The 17,660-nt window shown below is 42.3% G+C and overlaps 1 protein-coding gene across 4 annotated transcripts in view; it reads right to left on the reverse strand.

Annotated features, from left to right (window-relative positions):
- The window catches only part of LOC110507480 (RNA-binding protein Nova-1), a 58,903-nt gene extending 45,471 nt beyond the window's left edge, over positions 1-13,432 (reverse strand). Inside the window, exons 1-3 of one of the 4 annotated variants that reach the window (XM_036965363.1) lie at positions 13,282-13,357; positions 9,716-9,790; positions 452-595 (exon numbers count right to left, since the gene is read on the reverse strand). In XM_036965363.1, the coding sequence (XP_036821258.1) occupies positions 452-595; positions 9,716-9,790; positions 13,282-13,300 (238 nt within the window). In that variant the 5' untranslated portion in view covers positions 13,301-13,357. Of the gene's footprint in view, positions 1-451; positions 596-9,715; positions 9,791-11,678; positions 12,586-13,281 lie in introns of those variants that run through there. The other 3 variants (XM_021587495.2, XM_021587497.2, XM_021587496.2) reach the window with 3 other exon arrangements.
- Between the last annotated feature and the right edge of the window lie 4,228 nt (positions 13,433-17,660).

A 17,660-nucleotide genomic window follows, 5' to 3' on the forward strand; every position in this document is an offset into this window, starting at 1 on the left:
GTTCGTCTCATAATTTCAATGTATCCCTTCAATGATGTTCAGAGCAAATTCTCATCGAGCACACAAGCTGCTTCACTGACAGCCTGGGCACTTAGCTGAGGCGCATCTCATGTGTCTGTGCAAAATGTAACGTCATGAGGGAATTAAGAGTTTAGGCAAATACAATTTCACCTTTAATTAACCCTAATCCTGTATCTGTGGTGAACTTGACTCTGTGTTCGCTCCACGGCTGCATGAAACCTGAGCCCCGACAGAGGCCATGTCTGTTATCCAGTGGAATCAGGTTTCAGACACAACACGTCTGGGAAAAGGGAAGCCTCTTTGAGAGGCAGAGGTCAGAAAATAAATTAATATAGGACACTCCGGAAATAAGCTTATTTACTGTATATCGAAAGATCTCTAAAATACAGCGTCATTGATTGAAATATAGCACTGGTCAATGAGCACTCACCAGGGTAGAAGTCTTTGGATTTGGACAGCTTGATGGTGGCGCCGGTCTCTTTCTGCAGCTGGACGATTGTCTGTCCGCCCTTGCCGATGATGGAGCCGGCCGCATAGCTGGGGATCAGAACCTTCAGGAAGTACTCACCTTCCTCTGCAGGCAGGAAACAGAAAAGGAAGTAAGAATATACTACACTCAGGTGATCCATTTACCTGTAGTAAAATCATACAGCCACTATCATCCATCTCTGTTTTGCACCCTCTTTCTCCCCCAACAACTATCCTCTTTCTATGCATTTACAGCTGTAAACCCCCCCCCCCCCCAATTTCCGTGGTATCCAATTGGTAGTAGTTACAGTCTTGTCTCATTGCTACAACTCCCGTACGGACTCGGGAGAGGCGGAGGTCAAGAGCCATGCGTCCCCCGAAACACAACCCAACCGCACTGCTTCTTGACACAACACACATCCAACCCGGAAGCACCAATGTGTTGGAGGAAACACCGTACACCTAGGAGTCGCCCGCCACAGGAGTCGCTAGTCCCTGCCAGCCAAACCTTCCCTAACCCGGACGACGCTGGGCCAACTGTGCGTCGCCCCATGGACCTACTGGTCGCGGCCGGCTGCGACAGAGCCTGGGCTCGAACCCAGAATCTCTGGCGGCACATCTAGCACTGCGAAGCGTTTCACAGAAGAACCTACTCTTTGTCATCATCTTGGCAGACCGTTATTAATAAAGGGATGGGATTTGTTAAATCTAATTGGATAGATGTAATGCTTTTGGAAACACAGTCACACATTGCATAACCATATTCCCTTATATACACCATCTACTGCTACACAGTCCGGTTTCCATAAATGTCCCTTACACTTTGGCCAGTTTCGAAACTACTGTATACATTAACAGAGAAAACTTTGACATCGCTCTCAGCCCACCCTTCTTGGATGTAGGACAAAACATGAAGGCACACAGGCTTAGGAACACAACTGAAACATCAAAGACATGAAGGCATTGCTTCAAAGCGGGCAGATGGGGGTTTAGCAGCATACAGGAAACAACCCCCCCCGGAACAAAAGTACCTTTGTTTTGTAGGGCGATAGCTACCTGCCTCCTGAAGCGTCCACATGCTTCCCATCCAAAACATTTCAGAACAGTTCCTACATATATTATAACAACATTCTGTGACATTTTTGTTCATTTGGGACAGTTTTTTTTTTGTTGCTGTTCGTTCACACAACATTCTTTCTCGAGGCAAGCCGAAGTTCAAAAGCCGAAGTCTACGTCCCTTCGTCGGTGATTGGTCACCAGTACGGATTCTTCATTTAAGTGTTTGTTGCCATTCAACGATAGACGACTCGTTTTCATGCACATTTGTTTCACTGGAGAAATACTGCACCAAACATCCTAGTTAGATGTAAAATTGTGCAACTAAGATCTCCTTGGCAAAAACATCCAAATGAATGACAGATTTCTTGAATTCTGACTATTTTGAGGAAGTGTTTTACTGGCTATGGCATCTCAAGATAGACAAACAGTTTTTTCTAGTTTTTCAAGCAAAGGTCTTTTCAAGCGGTCGAGCACACTTGCATACCTAGGCGCCAGCTGAACTGAAGCATGTGGAAGCCTTAAGCCAGCTACCGGCTGTAGCCTATTCCCTGACAGGGACTTTAAGGTCTACAGCCTCTTCCCTGACAGGGACTTTAAGGTCTACAGCCTCTTCCCTGACAGGGACTTTAAGGTCTACAGCCTCTTCCCTGACAGGGACTTTAAGGTCTACAGCCTCTTCCCTGACAGGGACTTTAAGGTCTACAGCCTCTTCCCTGACAGGGACTTTAAGGTCTATAGCCTCTTCCCTGACAGGAACTTTAAGGTCTATAGCCTCTTCCCTGACAGGGACTTTAAGGTCTATAGCCTCTTCCCTGACAGGAACTTTAAGGTCTATAGCCTCTTGCCGGACTGAGACTTTAAGGTCTACAGCCTCTTCCCTGACAGGGACTTTAAGGTCTATAGCCTCTTCCCTGACAGAGACTTTAAGGTCTATAACCTCTTCCCTGACAGGGACTTTAAGTTATATAGCCTCTTCCTCGACTGAGACTTTAAGGTCTATAACCTCTTCCCTGACAGGGACTTTAAGGTATATAGCCTCTTCCCTGACAGGGACTTTAAGGTCCATTGCCTCTTCCCTGACAGGGCCTTTAAGTTCTATAGCCTCTTCCATGACTGAGACTTTAACCCTCAAACTACCGACTGGGGACATTCTGACCCCATAGGCATACTTTTGATCATAGCCCTAAGGTGGTTTTATTCAATTCTTCCATTGTTTTTATGACTTTGTAATAAATCGAAATAATTGTTTGGATTTTCTTTTTTACATTCAAGTCCTTTGGGGTCATTCTGACCCCCAGCCAAATACACATCAGAAATGGTATATATAGGACCTTCATTTGAATCTAGGTTTCTCTGGGGACATAATTACATCCATGCCACCAGAGAGTTTAGGGGGACCTGTATCAGATAGACGGATCACCTGCAAAGATATAGCTCCCCATGTACTCACCTAAAATTAGACTTTTCTGTACCACGTATCGTATGACCGTGTACAAAACCACCTTATTTTTGTGAATATAAAAATCTGCCATAGCTATACCAAGTCTGCCAATGGTCTAAATACTTGATAGAACTGCAATAGAGAACTCAGATATGTTCTGAATCTCTGTGTATTCTCCGAAAAGTCATTATTCTAGGGCAGGGCCCTCCAACCCTGTTCCTGGAGAGTTACCGTCCTGTAGGTTTTTTCAACACAAATGTAGCACACCTGATTCTAATAACGAGCTAGTCGATAAGATGAATCGGGTTAGTTACAACTGGGATTGGAATGAAAACCTCCAGGAGGGTAGCTCTCAGGAGATCCCTGTTCTCGGGAAAATCAAAAAAACGATTGATTTGAATCCAGGTTTCTTCAGAGACATAATATTAAGCTGAGCAGCTCAAGTCCCTGGTTCACCTGGAGAAGATTGACCCCAAGAGAAACCTGTAAGAAGGGGTGTGTTATATCAAGCCTCTGTTGGCTGTCATGGACAAAGTGGTTGTTTTATTTAGGTGGAGTGGGACCTGTTGGAGTGATCTTGACCTGAGATATGGATATCGAGCATCTTATGTACTTGCCTATGCTTATAACCGGTTATAACTAGGTATGACAGTGTACAAAATCAAAATGACCTAAGATACATGCTTAGTCGCAGTCAAAATAGCTCATAAAAGTATGTCAGTGGTATGAATGCTTGGTAGAATTGTAACACAGAAACCAGTTAGCTTCCCCTCTGAATGTATACATAGGGAAAGGGGATACCTAGTCAGTTGTACAACTGAATGCATCTTCCACATTTAAACCAGCCCCTCTGAATCAGAGCAGTGCGGAGGGCTGCCTTAATCGACATCCACGTCTTCGGGGCCCAAAGAACAGTGGGTTAACTGCCTTGCTCCGGGGCAGAACGATATATTTTTACCTTGTCAGCTCGGGGATTCGATCCAGCAACCTTTTGGTTACTGGCCCAACGCTCCTACCCGCCAGGTTACCTGCCAAGTGTAGCCTGGCGGTGCTGATTTGTATATACTTTTGTATTGGTGTGTACTCTCCGAAAAATAGTTATTCTACAGAAAATGTTATATAAATAGCAGAATTCCTTTAATATGCTCCAATATTCTATATGTGCAACTTGTTATGGTATTTTGGTTGCTATAACATTTGTTTTGAAGTGACTTTAAGGATTTGGGTATGCTTTTTTTAAGCATCCTGCCATAGACCCTACCACTCCCATTGTTTCACTAGCAGTGATGCTAATGCTGGCTGTGGGGTAAGTAAATAAAGCAAACTAAGCCATATGTCTCTCAGGAACAATGAGTGAATTCCTTTTTGTCCCAAAAATGTAGCATATTTCAAATTTTGGTGTACTGCCCCTTTCAATAACAGACATTTTTACCACAAATATGACACAATTAATATTTACATAACTGAATGATATTACAATCAAATTATGATAAATCAGCTTTTTAGTGTTAATGTGGATGTGTACAAGGGATTTCTTTCTTATTTTCGTTTTACAGAATATGCTAATTAACCGTAGCTAAAACCGTAGCTAAAATAACAGTGTGTTTATATTTTATTTTTTATTATCTGATAACATTATTTACATGTCTAATGATGTTTTGAAAATAATTTAGCTGGCCCAAGATGGTAAATCACGTATGTAAAATATGTTGGTAGTTTATGGGTTAAGGTGACAATGTATCCCAGTGTCTCAACCAATCGCCTGAGTCCTCTCCTCCTCTCCTAATATTCCACCACAATTAATCCAGGTTGCCTCCCCCAAGGTGGCAGATATAAATAGGATTATTATTAAGAGGGCATGGTTTTGTGTCTCTTCACGACACACATGCACTGTTGATGGAACAAGGCACAATACCTGTTCTATACTAATGCAACAGCAATCAATCCACTGTGCAAGATGTGGAGAGGGGGGGGGGGGGTCATGAGTTACGACACCGATTATAATGATGGCTACCCTCACACTTTGACTTGAGATGCAATAAAATAGCGACACCTCTTGCATGTGTATTGATGACTTCCTAGCATGTATTCAGGAGTGTCTCGTATTTCTAACCAAGAACACTGAGTACCTCGGTGATGGTGAGAGGGGTGCAGGCAGGCAGACAGAATTAGGTTTTGGTCTAGCCAGGGGAATCATCAGCTAATTGAGAGAGTTCATTATCTTTCATCGAAACACTCACTGGTCCTGCTATAATCTCATTAATCGATGCACCCCCACTTGTTGTGCTTTGTGTGTGTGTGTGTGTGTGTGTGTGTGCATGTGTGCGTGCGTGCATGCAGAGAGTCTGTGTTTGTTAGAAATAGTGTTTTCTAAGCACGGCTTTTCTCCTCGGCATGTCCCAAATCATAAAACTGCACCATTGGCACCGTCTGGGACCTGGCCTGTTGAACTAACCCAAGGGCGATGGAGAGAGAGCACTTTACACGAGGAGGAAATACGATACTTTCCCTTCTAACTGTGAGTAAGGTCATAGACATGAAATCCTACATAGAGCTGGGACGGACCTTTGTGTTTTAAAGCAGGTTATAGAATTGTTTTCTCCCGCACAGCACTGCCTGACAGTGAGCCTGCCTACGCTGAGTATAAGAAGCAGCAGAACTGCCTGTGTTCTGCAATGACCCAGATTCCAAATAAAGCCAAGACTGACCTCATTTTGATTGGGGTAGATCTACTCTTAACCAGCCTCAATTGATAAGTAATATCAAACACAAACGGGTTCTGCTGCTGCACATGAACCCTGGTACGCACTACACAACACACGTATACACACACAAATACAACAAATACACAGACAGACAGGTGGACATACATACATACTGTATATCCATAGAAACATCTCATAAACAGTAAACACACACCTTTCATACACAGTGGGACATTTTTTTTTATACATTCAATTATGTTCTAATTGTCTCTGTTTAAGATACTTGTTTTATACAGATCTGACTGTATCATGGCGAGTCCCAGTCCCTGAGATGATAATCCTGAATGCAGCCCTTACTAATCAAGCATGATGACTGTGCACAGTTGCTCGGCTACTCCTGTCTAGACAATCAGCACGCATTCTACATCGATCTCTGATAGGGAACATAAAACCACTCGCTCTAACCCGGTCAGATTTAGTTCCTCGACGGTGTCACCAAGGAAGGCTAGGGCAGAACACCCTTAGATTGAATTAGTACGTCTGGTGAGAAGAGGCTTTCGGCTGAACAGTTGGTTTTAAATATTTAGCTGATACGTCCCAGTGAGGACTGTGGATGGATTGATATAAATGAGCATGGACCTGACAGAGATGTGATCCGCCCCGAGCAGATGTTAGACATCAGGATTGTAGTTCCTGGTCTTTGCTTTCTTTCCTCTTACACAACACAGACAGGATCCCAGCAGTTCAAGTTTCTGGAGGAACACAGCCATTTCCTCTTACTTGTCAGTGCATAAGACTTGAAGGTATACTTCAGTATTTTGGCAACGAGGCCCTTTATCTACTTCCCCAGAGTCAGAAGGGGGGACATTTTTATGTCTACGCGCGCAGTTTTAAGAAAGTTGCTAACTAGTGCTAGCGCAATTGCTAACTAGCGTTAGTGTAATGAATGGAAGTCTATAGGTATCTGCTAGCACGCTAGTTAGCATTGGCTTGCGAATCTCTAACTTCCTGAATTGCGCAGCAGTCTAAGGCACAGCATCTCAGTGTTAGACGCATCACTACAGACCCTGGTTTGATTCCAGGCTGTATCACAACCAGGCCGTGATTGGGAGTCCCATAGTGTGGCGCACAATTGGTCCAGCGTCATCCCGGTTAGGGTTTGGCCGGGGTAGGCCGTCATTGTAAATAAGAAATTGTTCTTAACTGCCCAGTTAAATAAAGGTAAAATAAAAAAACATTTTGCTTCCAACTCACCACTCCCTATGTGTTCTACTGGGAAAACAACAAAGTGAGCCAGCTAGGTCAGAATACATCCAACATGTCTTACTCCTACTATGCTTGGCGTTGGATCAGTGTCATTTGTTCAAGAGTGTGCGTGTCATTATGTGTGTATGTAAGGGGTAGCTACAATAAATAATGAATAGGCATCTGACATAATAAACTAGTTGGTAAACACAGCAATCTGTTGCTAGGGGCTCCCAGGAGTCCTGGAGCCCAGAATAGGCTCCATCAGCCTGGACGGTTCAAATCTGGGGATCTGGTGTCGGGGGCTGGGTGGGCCTCTGGGCTAGGCTAAAGCATTGGGGTGTTATAAAAATCCAGTTCACTTAAGCTGGGTGAGTTTGTGTGGGGGAGCGGAGCTTAGTCTCACCCTCCACTCCTTTTGTTCAAGTTAAATCTCCACACCAGTTAGTGGACAACCACCTGTCTTGGTTGTATATGGGGTTACTCTGAGTCATGAAACCTAGAACATGAATAAGACAAAATAAAATGTATTTCACATCTGTACCCATTCTGTTGTCGCGGGGTGTTTTCAAGGTCACCGGTGAATCTGTATGAACTTCTTGGTGGCTGTCCTCTGTTCCTTATGTAGCCAGATGCATAATGTGTTTCGGTTGGGTCTAACCAGTGTATAGTCTTTTCAAAATGTCTCCCCTTCTAGTGTCCACATTTGAGCCTTTCCGGACACGGCTATCTGAACTATGCTAATGCCCATGCTGAGCGGCACTCCATCTCCAGTGTATTTGAGTGTGTGAAAGGCGCCATGCATTGTTCGTCAAGCACGGCTGTTTCGAGAGGGGGCTAGATCTTCCCCTCTGCATCGCTCTTTTCATCGCTCTCATCCATATTCATTGTGAGGTCTCTCCTCCACTCGGCAGCGGGCTGGAGGAGACAGGCGACTTCAGTGTCCAATTGTAAGCCACCATTTCGAGAGCATCACCCGAAACCCCGCCCTATACAATGGGATTTTTTTTATTTTGTTTGACGCAGTGCTTTAAAAAAAGAACAGATGATGAAGAAGAAGAAGCAGCGCCCCCTGCATGTTCATGGTAATGGATGGGGATCGATGGGCAGACACGGCTGCATGTGGTTGCTGGGGGTAGGTAGTGAATGGCAGCTGGTGATTGATGAGGTGGGTGGGTAGGTGGAGAAGAGGGAGCAGTCGTGATGGTCTGAAGGAGAACCATGATTAGCATGGATGGAGAGAAAGAGAGCGCCGTGCTGCCTAGAAACGCTCAGTTGAAAAACAGCCATGCCGCAGAGAAGTGGGAGGACACGCAGTGTTTTGGCTACAACAGCCCGAGCTGACACACACTGGGTGGCTATGAGATTGGCAGGCGATAGGCCGGGACAACACCTATATTTGCCCTTTGTTCATAGTGCTCCTTCACCATCATTGACAAATCAATATCCAAATGTTTATGCAAAGCCTTTATAAAAACCAGCTCTGCTATCTTTTGGGCTTTTTCACTCTGTGAAAGTGTGACGCATTCTCCTCAGCACCAATGGATAGATCCGGGGGAAGGTAAGTCAGCTCAGCTCCGGAGGGGAAAGCAACACAAAACACGAGCGATGCGATCGCTAACATCAAAGGCCCTGTCCTATAGACCGATGGCTCAGTGCTCTGTATGGTATCTGCCAGACGGGGGTGGGTTGGAGAATAACTACTCGTCTGGGTCCTCATCCCCCCCCCCCCCCCCCCCCCCCCCCTCTGTTCACTCTCCACGGACGTATTCACAGTCTCCTCACGTCATTTGGCAAGGGCATTAGAAGGCCTCCTCACCACTGTCCACTGAAGCCACTTTGGTGCCAGTCCATCCATTAACGAAATGACTTCAACATATCTTATTATAGTGGACAGAATCTTTTTATTTATAAGAGGGGAGTTGGGCTGAAGACCTATCTGAATATGCGTCCCATGGGTATGCAGTGGGAGCAAGTCAAGCATGTGGATGGTAAAAAAAATCAAACCATGGGAGTCAGTGATCCCCCCCCCCCCTGATATGAATGTCACCTTATGTAACATATAATCATGATTTAGAGCCTCTATAGGTTACAGCACAATGCCCTCTCATCCCATCTCTTCTGCAGTATGACCGAGACCGAGATGAACAATCAGAAGAGTAGACAATATTTAGAGAACACAACATCCATTGAGGTTTAAATATGTCTAATCCACGTTATCATCATTCCCAATCAATCCCCCCTTTAACAATGTCATGCAAAAGGAATGAAGATGATCGTGTCAATTACGAAATGATCAACAACCAATTTCATATACACAACATATCCAATAGATGTGCAAATATTACAAATGTGATAACCTTTTCAATTCCACAAATGTGAATAGCCTGGCAAAATAAGCATGGCAGTTTAACATGAAAATGGATGCTATGGATTTACGTATATAAAACGTAAACATATGCCTACATTTTCTGCAGATGATATGCTTATAATCAAAGCTTCCATGATAGTCCATATGCATAAGATGCTTATGAATTGAGATACATTTAATCAGTTTAGCTCAATTAAAGATGTAGGCCAAATATATTAAATCAGATTTAGAGGTTTTCCAGAAATAGTTTCAGAAAAGATTGGGTTATTTTAGTCTGCAGACTATTTTTGGCCTTTCTTTAGGAACTATTCATATCACTGTCAAACTGCTATAACAATATTGTAATTTAGTAAGCGAATAGCAAAATAAATTAGAATAATAACAAAATCAAAGTGTCTCTCTTACCATGTGCCTCAGAGTGTGATTCCTGGTGAGGGAATACAATGCCTTCAGTTTCAAAAAGGGGCTGCAGGAAGGCCACTATACAGGAAGAGGAAGCACATTGTGTGTGTGTGGCAAAACTAATGTTATCACACATAATTATGAGGTACTGTGCTCCCCTGTAACTGGCATCAATGTCCTGAAGTCGACAACTGGTTCTGTTTAACCACAAACAACCTGCACATGAGGCCTGTTGATTTAGGTATTGGGCTCCAATATGGACAGGCCTCTAGCTAGCCTACGTACAGTGTAAATGGTTGTTCTGCTATTGACACATTCAATTGCTCGTGAGTATTGTGATGACGGGGGTATCGGTATCGTTTAGAATGGCCTCAGTGGATTTTTAGTGAACAAGTTCTGAATGTTTGTGTGCAATGCAAATATTAAAACATCAAGCTATTGAAGGGGTTGCTGCTACAATGCTTTACAATTTGATGGCAGTCATCATGTCTGCGCATTTATGTGTTCTTATAAAGCGTGGATCTTTCCGGGACCTTGCTCTTTATATCACTTCTGAGGAAGTCATTCCAATTTTTAAACAAAAACAAACTGGCATTTTACTACGGTACAATCTCATTGAGTAGACGCATGTGTGTAAGTGTTTTGACTGGGCGTCTGACTACAATACTCCATGGGAAAGTTGTGGTAGTTACTGCACTCTAGCTGTTCTCATAATCACAGACATTTCATTTGGTCAAATGGATGAGATGTGTGTGTAGGTAATGTCTCCCAAGAGTGCTGCATGTTTGGTTTTTTTAGATATGTGCAGCTGAGTATCGATTCCTTTTAACAAAGCTGTCTCACTTCATTTCTTTGGCAGCGTTTGATCATCGTAATGCATTGTGGGAAATTACTTTTTGGGTCACTATATAGCTATTTCTGGTTGTAAACAATATCATGATATTGTTATGTGTGTGGTAGGTAGGCGCACCACACTAAAATGAATATTCTACAATAGATTTTGTTTACCTTCAAAAATGTTTTGTAAGCCTATCAAAAGTCCACGAAGTCAGGATAAGTCAATATTAATGGTATAGTAATAATGACTAGAAGGTTGGAAATGCTTGGCGCTTAACAGCAATGTAAACAAAAACCAAATGCTGATTACCTACGGTGAGATCCATGTTTGATCCAACCAGTGAATAGAATCATGATTAGAATGTATTCATTGCCAATGTAGCCTTTCTTTAATGAGAGGTGCAGTATTTGGACTGCTACAATGATAATGATGAAGTATAAGCAGTGACTGCATAATAGCGGATGACAATGTTGCACTGAAATGGCGACATATACTGTAGACTCCTGTATTTGGGTTTATTATTAACGGTGTCTATATGCATGTTGTTGTCTTCTTGAGTAAATTGTACGCAAAGAGACTGGAGTAGTGTAACCTATGTGCCAGATTATCGATAATCACACGATTACCCGTCACAAAGCAAGGGATGTGAGCGCGGTCAACAATGGAATGTTTTTCAGTTGTTTGTAGTTTGGAGACTGTTTTGTTATTTTGGACGTCCACAATTTATTGTGCCCAAACCTAAAAATGGGTCAAATAAAATATGAATGAAATAACCCATTTAGGTTCTAGATAACACCTTTTTTCTATGTGCATGAGATCCGAGGGTTCCCTCCAAATCAGCACCCTCTCACCGCTCATTGTCTTCATTCCAATCAACACAAAGGATTTTCCTTCATTTGTAAATACATGCAATGGATAAAAAATACTATAACAATAGGCAATATATTGGACATTTCGCTTTATACATCACTAAATAACACTAGTTTCAGTGGTGTCGAGGAATGCTACATCAAGATGATAATCAACCTGCCATCCTTTCCCTTTCTCGGTGCTACCTCTGTGTGGGCATAATGATAAACTGGATTCACACATTCGAGATAATCTCCCGAATCCCCATCATTTACTTACCTCCCGTGTTTGTGCGTTTAGTGCTGCTTGCCTCAGTTGGGGTCTCTAGCGGTCTTTTACGCGAATCTGGGGGATCCGACTCCATGTGCGGCTGTTGATTGTGATGGTGAGGATTCAAGAAAATCCCGTTTTGCTGTACTGCCCCGCCGGCCATCATTTTTAAAGTAGGTTGGGTGAAACTGCGTTTATCCCTTTATGCAACGTAACCAATTGAAAAAAAATGGTATTTGAATAGACGAAGCGATTCAAAATCGAAAATGCCTATATTCTTGATAATGAAATATCTTGCGTGTTATCCTCGCCCTTTCAGAGAACACCGAGATGCTACGATGAGTATGGGCTATGTGTTCTAACCGAGGAAGACGATGCTTGCGCTGCGTATGGAACGTAACCTCAACAAAAATCCAATGAACCGATAAATTATGTCCCGCTCCAGATACTATAAACGTGTTGTAGAAAGTAGGCTAATTTAATCTTCCATTAATTTCTTCATATGTGTGTTATTTCATTCCACTGCAATAAAGCGCGTATTCCTATCAAGCAATGCAGAACGACCTCCTCCTCTCTGTATTGCAGCTAGGCAATGGTCAACAAAATAAAAGATCAAAACAAAAAATATACAGGCGACAGAGGTCAAATAAATAAAGGGAAAGGAAAGGTGTTGAAATACAAATATGGTGTTCTATCCGGTCCTCCTTTCGTGCACGAAGACACCCTGCAGTTCGATGTTGGAGGGCAAGAGGTGCGTTTTCAGGAGGGTCCAAAGGGGAGAGAATGCCGAGAATGGATACAAAGCTAGAGTGAGATGCGATTTGTTTGTAGTCTCTCAGGAAAGATGCTGCAATCTTGCGTTTAGAGCATCCCTTCGCTTTCTGACTGTCGGAGCGCAGGGTATCGAGTGACGTCACGAGGATCAGAATAAATCCCTGTCAAATGTTGAGAAAACGAGCCGCCCCTCTCGAAACGCGATTGGATGAACTGATTTTCTCTGGCAAACAGAGTATAAAACGAATGTCACATGATAAAGAAAGAGGAGGTGTCGGGGACAACTAGGTCATGGCTAGAAAGGATACAGGTTTTTGTCAAATTAACGTCAAAAGTTGATATTTTCTTTGCTTTTTAGCTAACCCTAACCATTTTCATAAACGTAACCTAAGTATCATAACCTGCTACGCTAAATCTCCTAACCTGCTGCGTTAATTCTCCTAACTTGCCACGAAAAGGTAAATCTGACAAAATCTGTATCCCATCTACTAAAAATCGGACAACTAACCGAGGGTCGCGCTGCACAGGAAGATGTAAAACTAGGCTGACTTGAAGCCGTAACTTCTAACCGCGCTCAACTGTGCCTCGTTCACTGAAATAAAAAACAGCCACGATGAAGTGGCTTAGTCATAAAATAATATTATTACTCTTATTATTACCTATTAGGGTAGGCCAAATTATTATCTTATTGTTAGAGTGTAGGCCTACTGACTATAATTTCCATAACATCGTTGACTAAATAGTTCAACATAATTACACCCCTTAAATCAATCAGATTCTAAAATAAACCCTTTCCAGAAAATGCTATACCTATAGGAAAGGAAACTTGGAAGTATACCTGTGTGGACTCCAGCCATCTCCGTGTGGAAGAAACCAAATGGAGGGATCCTCCGTGCGCGCGAACTCTCCGAGCCGGTCTTTACTGCCTCTCTCACACACAAACACACTTGCCGGCACACACCCTCTCTCACTGTCCAGTCCAAGACAGATGCCGAGCGCCCCTCGTGCTCCTCTAGATTCTCGTCAAGGTGACATTGCGTCGACCGTGGCCTACACACAAGCAGGGATCTCACACGATTTCACATGGCTGTGAAATTCTATGCGGGGAGACATCTCGGTTTTCTCCGAGAATACGCCGCTTGATGTGTGGAAATACGTGACAAATCCAAGGCAGATGTATGCCACTTTATTGGACCGTCGGAGTTCGGATAAGAAACAATTGCGCAGCATCCCACTTTCTTTCATGGTGTGGACCTTTCATGTCCAGCTATATTTTTAGTGGTTGCCTGCTACAGTAATATGGAAAATGTGAAGTAGCTGAGCCCATAAGCTATTTTTAAAATGAGGAATACTAAGAACATCATTTGGTTTTTTATAAAGCAGGCTGTATAGCAGCTAACAGATGTAGCGTAGACTATTATGACGCTTATCTGGGTGTACATTTCCTAGATTGCCCAATGGAAAATGTAGGATGCTATTTGTACCTGTTGATAGAGAGGCTGTTGATAGATTCAGCCGACGCACTGCACAACATATGATATACATGTATGATATGATATATGACAAGGTTTCTATTGGTTCCTCATCTCGGGGGCGGACTGGGACCATAAATCGGCTCTGGCATTTCAACACACTGGACAATCCCCCCCTCCCCCCTTGAATCCCACAAACCGGCCCATCTTTGTCGCCCCCACACCTTTTATTTATTTTTATTTAGTTCACCTTTATTTAACCAGGTAGGCTAGTTGAGAACAAGTTCTCATTTGCAACTGTGACCTGGCTAAGATAAAGCAAAGCAGTTCCACACATACAACAACACAGAGTTACACATGGAATAAACAAACATACAATCAATAATACAGTAGAAAAATATATACACAGCATGTGCAAATGAGGTAGGATAAGAGAGGTAAGGCAATAAATAGGCCATGGTGGCGAAGTAATTACAATATAGCAATTAAACACTGGAATGGTAGAATGTGCAGAAGATGAATGTGCAAGTAGAGATACTGGGGTAAAAAGGAGCAAGATAAATAAATAAATACAGTATGGGAATGAGGTAGATTGGATGGGCTATTTACAGATGAGCTATGTACAGGTGCGGTGATCTGTGAGCTGCTCTGACAGCTCGTGCTTAAAGCTACACCTGCCTATTTTATTCCTTGAGACGGCCATTATTAGCCAGATATTTATAATTTTGGGCAAAAAACCCAAGTAAGACAGGTCCACTAGGCTAAAAATGTATTGTGTGTCATTTGGAGTATCTCACCTTCCTCTATGACAATAGGAGAGCTCTTATAGGGGTCCAGGCCAGGGAGACCCACTTTTATGATGGTCTCTTCCAGATGTGGCAGGGTGGCAGACAGGCCATCCGGCATTTGCCCAAAATGCCAGATGGCCTGGCAACTAGACCCAATGCCACCATTAAAATAACTGGTAACTGCAGTGCATTCAGGGTGATATGGTACCTATTATGTGTAGGTAAGCCACCAATCTCTATATTTTCCCATCAAAGCATTGTATTAATTTGGTCATTTTGGACAGATGGCTTGGGGTAAAACACTCCATTCCAGCAATATGGGTTTATGAGCTTTCACATAAATCCATGCGGCTCTCCTTCTGTGCTAGACGTAAAAGGCTAAAGCCTGCGTGATGTAGACCAGCAGCGGATGATTCTCCATGCATAACCCCCATCCCATTGTTTGGAGGGGGTCCCCATCTGCCCCCTCCTACATGGTGTTGGGACGGTTGTTCCCTCCTGACCTTCTGCCTGAAAGGAGCCGGTCAAATAGCCACATCTGGTGTGATCATCCGTATGATATTTAAGTTATTAAAGTCTCCATTATGTATTATTATTTATTATAATCATTATTATTAATAATAATAATATTATTATTATTCAACTACATGAAAATTAGGTCAAAGTTGTTTGCACGTTTTATTATTAAATCGTATTGTTATTTACTGTTATGATGTTTTGTAGATATAATATTTCATATTTTTCCTGGATCCTTGATCCAAAAATAACGGCCTTTGAATCCACAAACCCTCGTCATTATGCATCATAGGCCTATCCGCATGGTGATTGGTGAAAGTAAAAGTGGGCTATGATACAAGTGGAATTAGGATTATTATGCAATGTTGCCATCTAGTGGTTAAATTGAGGAAACAGCTAAACTACTCTAGCTACAATATGTAGCGGTATCCAGCTGCAGCCCTGGAGACTGTTAATGTCAGGCTACTACTCTTGGACACCCAGAACTTGATTAAGATGCTTGATTAAGTTCCAGGGGAGATATGTTAGAAAATGTACTAACAAGAATAGCGAAGTCTCCCTCTCTCAACAGAAACTCTCAGCCAGTATCTGAAAAGTCCCCTTCCGAAATTAAAAAAATGCTAGAGCCTGCAAAATCATTATTTGTCCAAATTATCAGTGATTCTTTTGTCCAAATGATCATACCTCCAGACAGCATGGTCCCCAAAATGGTTGTCTTCACACAAACAGAGTACACGGCATTGACGCCACACAATCTCTACACTGGACCTTCAGGTACAAAAGTACTCACGACTCGCATGAAGAGATCTAAGGGGTGCTTTTATGGTTAGTTCTATCAGGAATCCTTGGGATGTCCCTACCCTAACCATAACCTTAAGCAGTGGCGACCCGTCATTCAGGGCAGGTGGGGCAGAGCCCATCTGTTTTGAGTCCCACCTGTTTAGCAAAAAAATAAAACCTCACCCTAATCCTGTTTTAGAGAAATGACATCATTGAATATCTTAAGAGATTTCATTGTCTGCTTATATGCCCCTTTATTTATCCTAGGATTCTGACTTGGTGTAAAGGAGAATACTGTAAGAATGTCCCATGTTCTGAATTATGTCACTGTACATTTCAAAAGTGTCCTGAAGAAATAGTTATATTGACTACGTCCATCTTGGCTCGCTCATTGTCGTAATCGAAATTACTGACGGCCTCTTATCCGCTCATCGTTCCCTCATGCCATAGTTTGTACATTTCAATTATCAGTAGAAACCACATTTGTTTAAGCAAGTCAGCCATATCAGCTATGTTTTTCTTTTTTAAAAGGCAGTAAATGAGGCTGAATGAATGAGTCTCCACAGGTGTAGCGATGGTAAGGATTCACTTCATGGTGCTGAAAAGAAAGCTCTGCTGTTGGGACATCTTTATGTAGGCCCTACCAGTTTGTGTGCACCGTTTGTCACCGTTATAGTGCAATTCATGTATTGTTTAGTGTTGTATTGTGTAGTGGCTTTACTGGCATGCATCTAAAAATATATATTTTTAAGTTTGCCCCATCAAGATTTACGTGCTAAAATCGCCACTGACCTTAACCATAACCCCTACCTAACCCTAACCTTAACCCTTACCTTAAAGGTGCAATATACAGAAATCCCCCCTCCATTTCCTCGATGCTCAAATTCAAATAGTTACCCTTATTTCAGTTTATGTGACCAAACAAGCAGGTTTGCGTAGATAATCATTGTAACATCTGAACTTCTGTGAAATATATTTTCCATAACCATAACCAACCATAACCACCATATTGTATTTTCAGCTGTTTGAAGCTGGTATAGAAAAACCTAAAGTAACCTAAAAAAATTAAAAACGGAAGCATAAAAACAGCGCACATAGAACAGATATAGCGCTTGTTAGACTTGCTTTCTATGAGAATGACAAATTTCGAACTCACATTTCTATGTGAATTTGGTCGGGTTGCCCAAAAATGTAAATATTTCAGCTTTAAAGTCATAGTGCAGTCAAAAAAGTGATTTTTCCTGTGTTTTATATATACCACTATGAGGTTGGACTAATACTGTGAAATTGTGAAAAAGACAATAAAATCAAATTTTATTAGTCACATGCGCCGAATACAACAAGTGTAGATCTTACAGTGAAATGCTTTCTTATGGGCCCCTAACCAACAATGCAGTTAAAAAAAAGGATAAAAATAAGAAATAAAAGTAACAAGTAATTAAAGAGCAGCAGTAAAATAATAATAGCGAGACTATATACAGGGGGGTACCTGTACAGAGTCAATGTGGGGGGGCACCGATTAGTTGAGGTAATATGTACATGAAGGTAGAGTTATTAAAGTGACTATGTATAGAGAATAACAACAGAGAGTAGCAACGGTATAAAAGAGGGGGGGCAATGCAAATAGTCTGAGTAGCCATTTGATTAGGTGTTCAGGAGTC

Source organism: Oncorhynchus mykiss, chromosome 27, assembly GCF_013265735.2.
Source record: "Oncorhynchus mykiss isolate Arlee chromosome 27, USDA_OmykA_1.1, whole genome shotgun sequence".
NCBI classification, from domain to species: domain Eukaryota; kingdom Metazoa; phylum Chordata; class Actinopteri; order Salmoniformes; family Salmonidae; genus Oncorhynchus; species Oncorhynchus mykiss.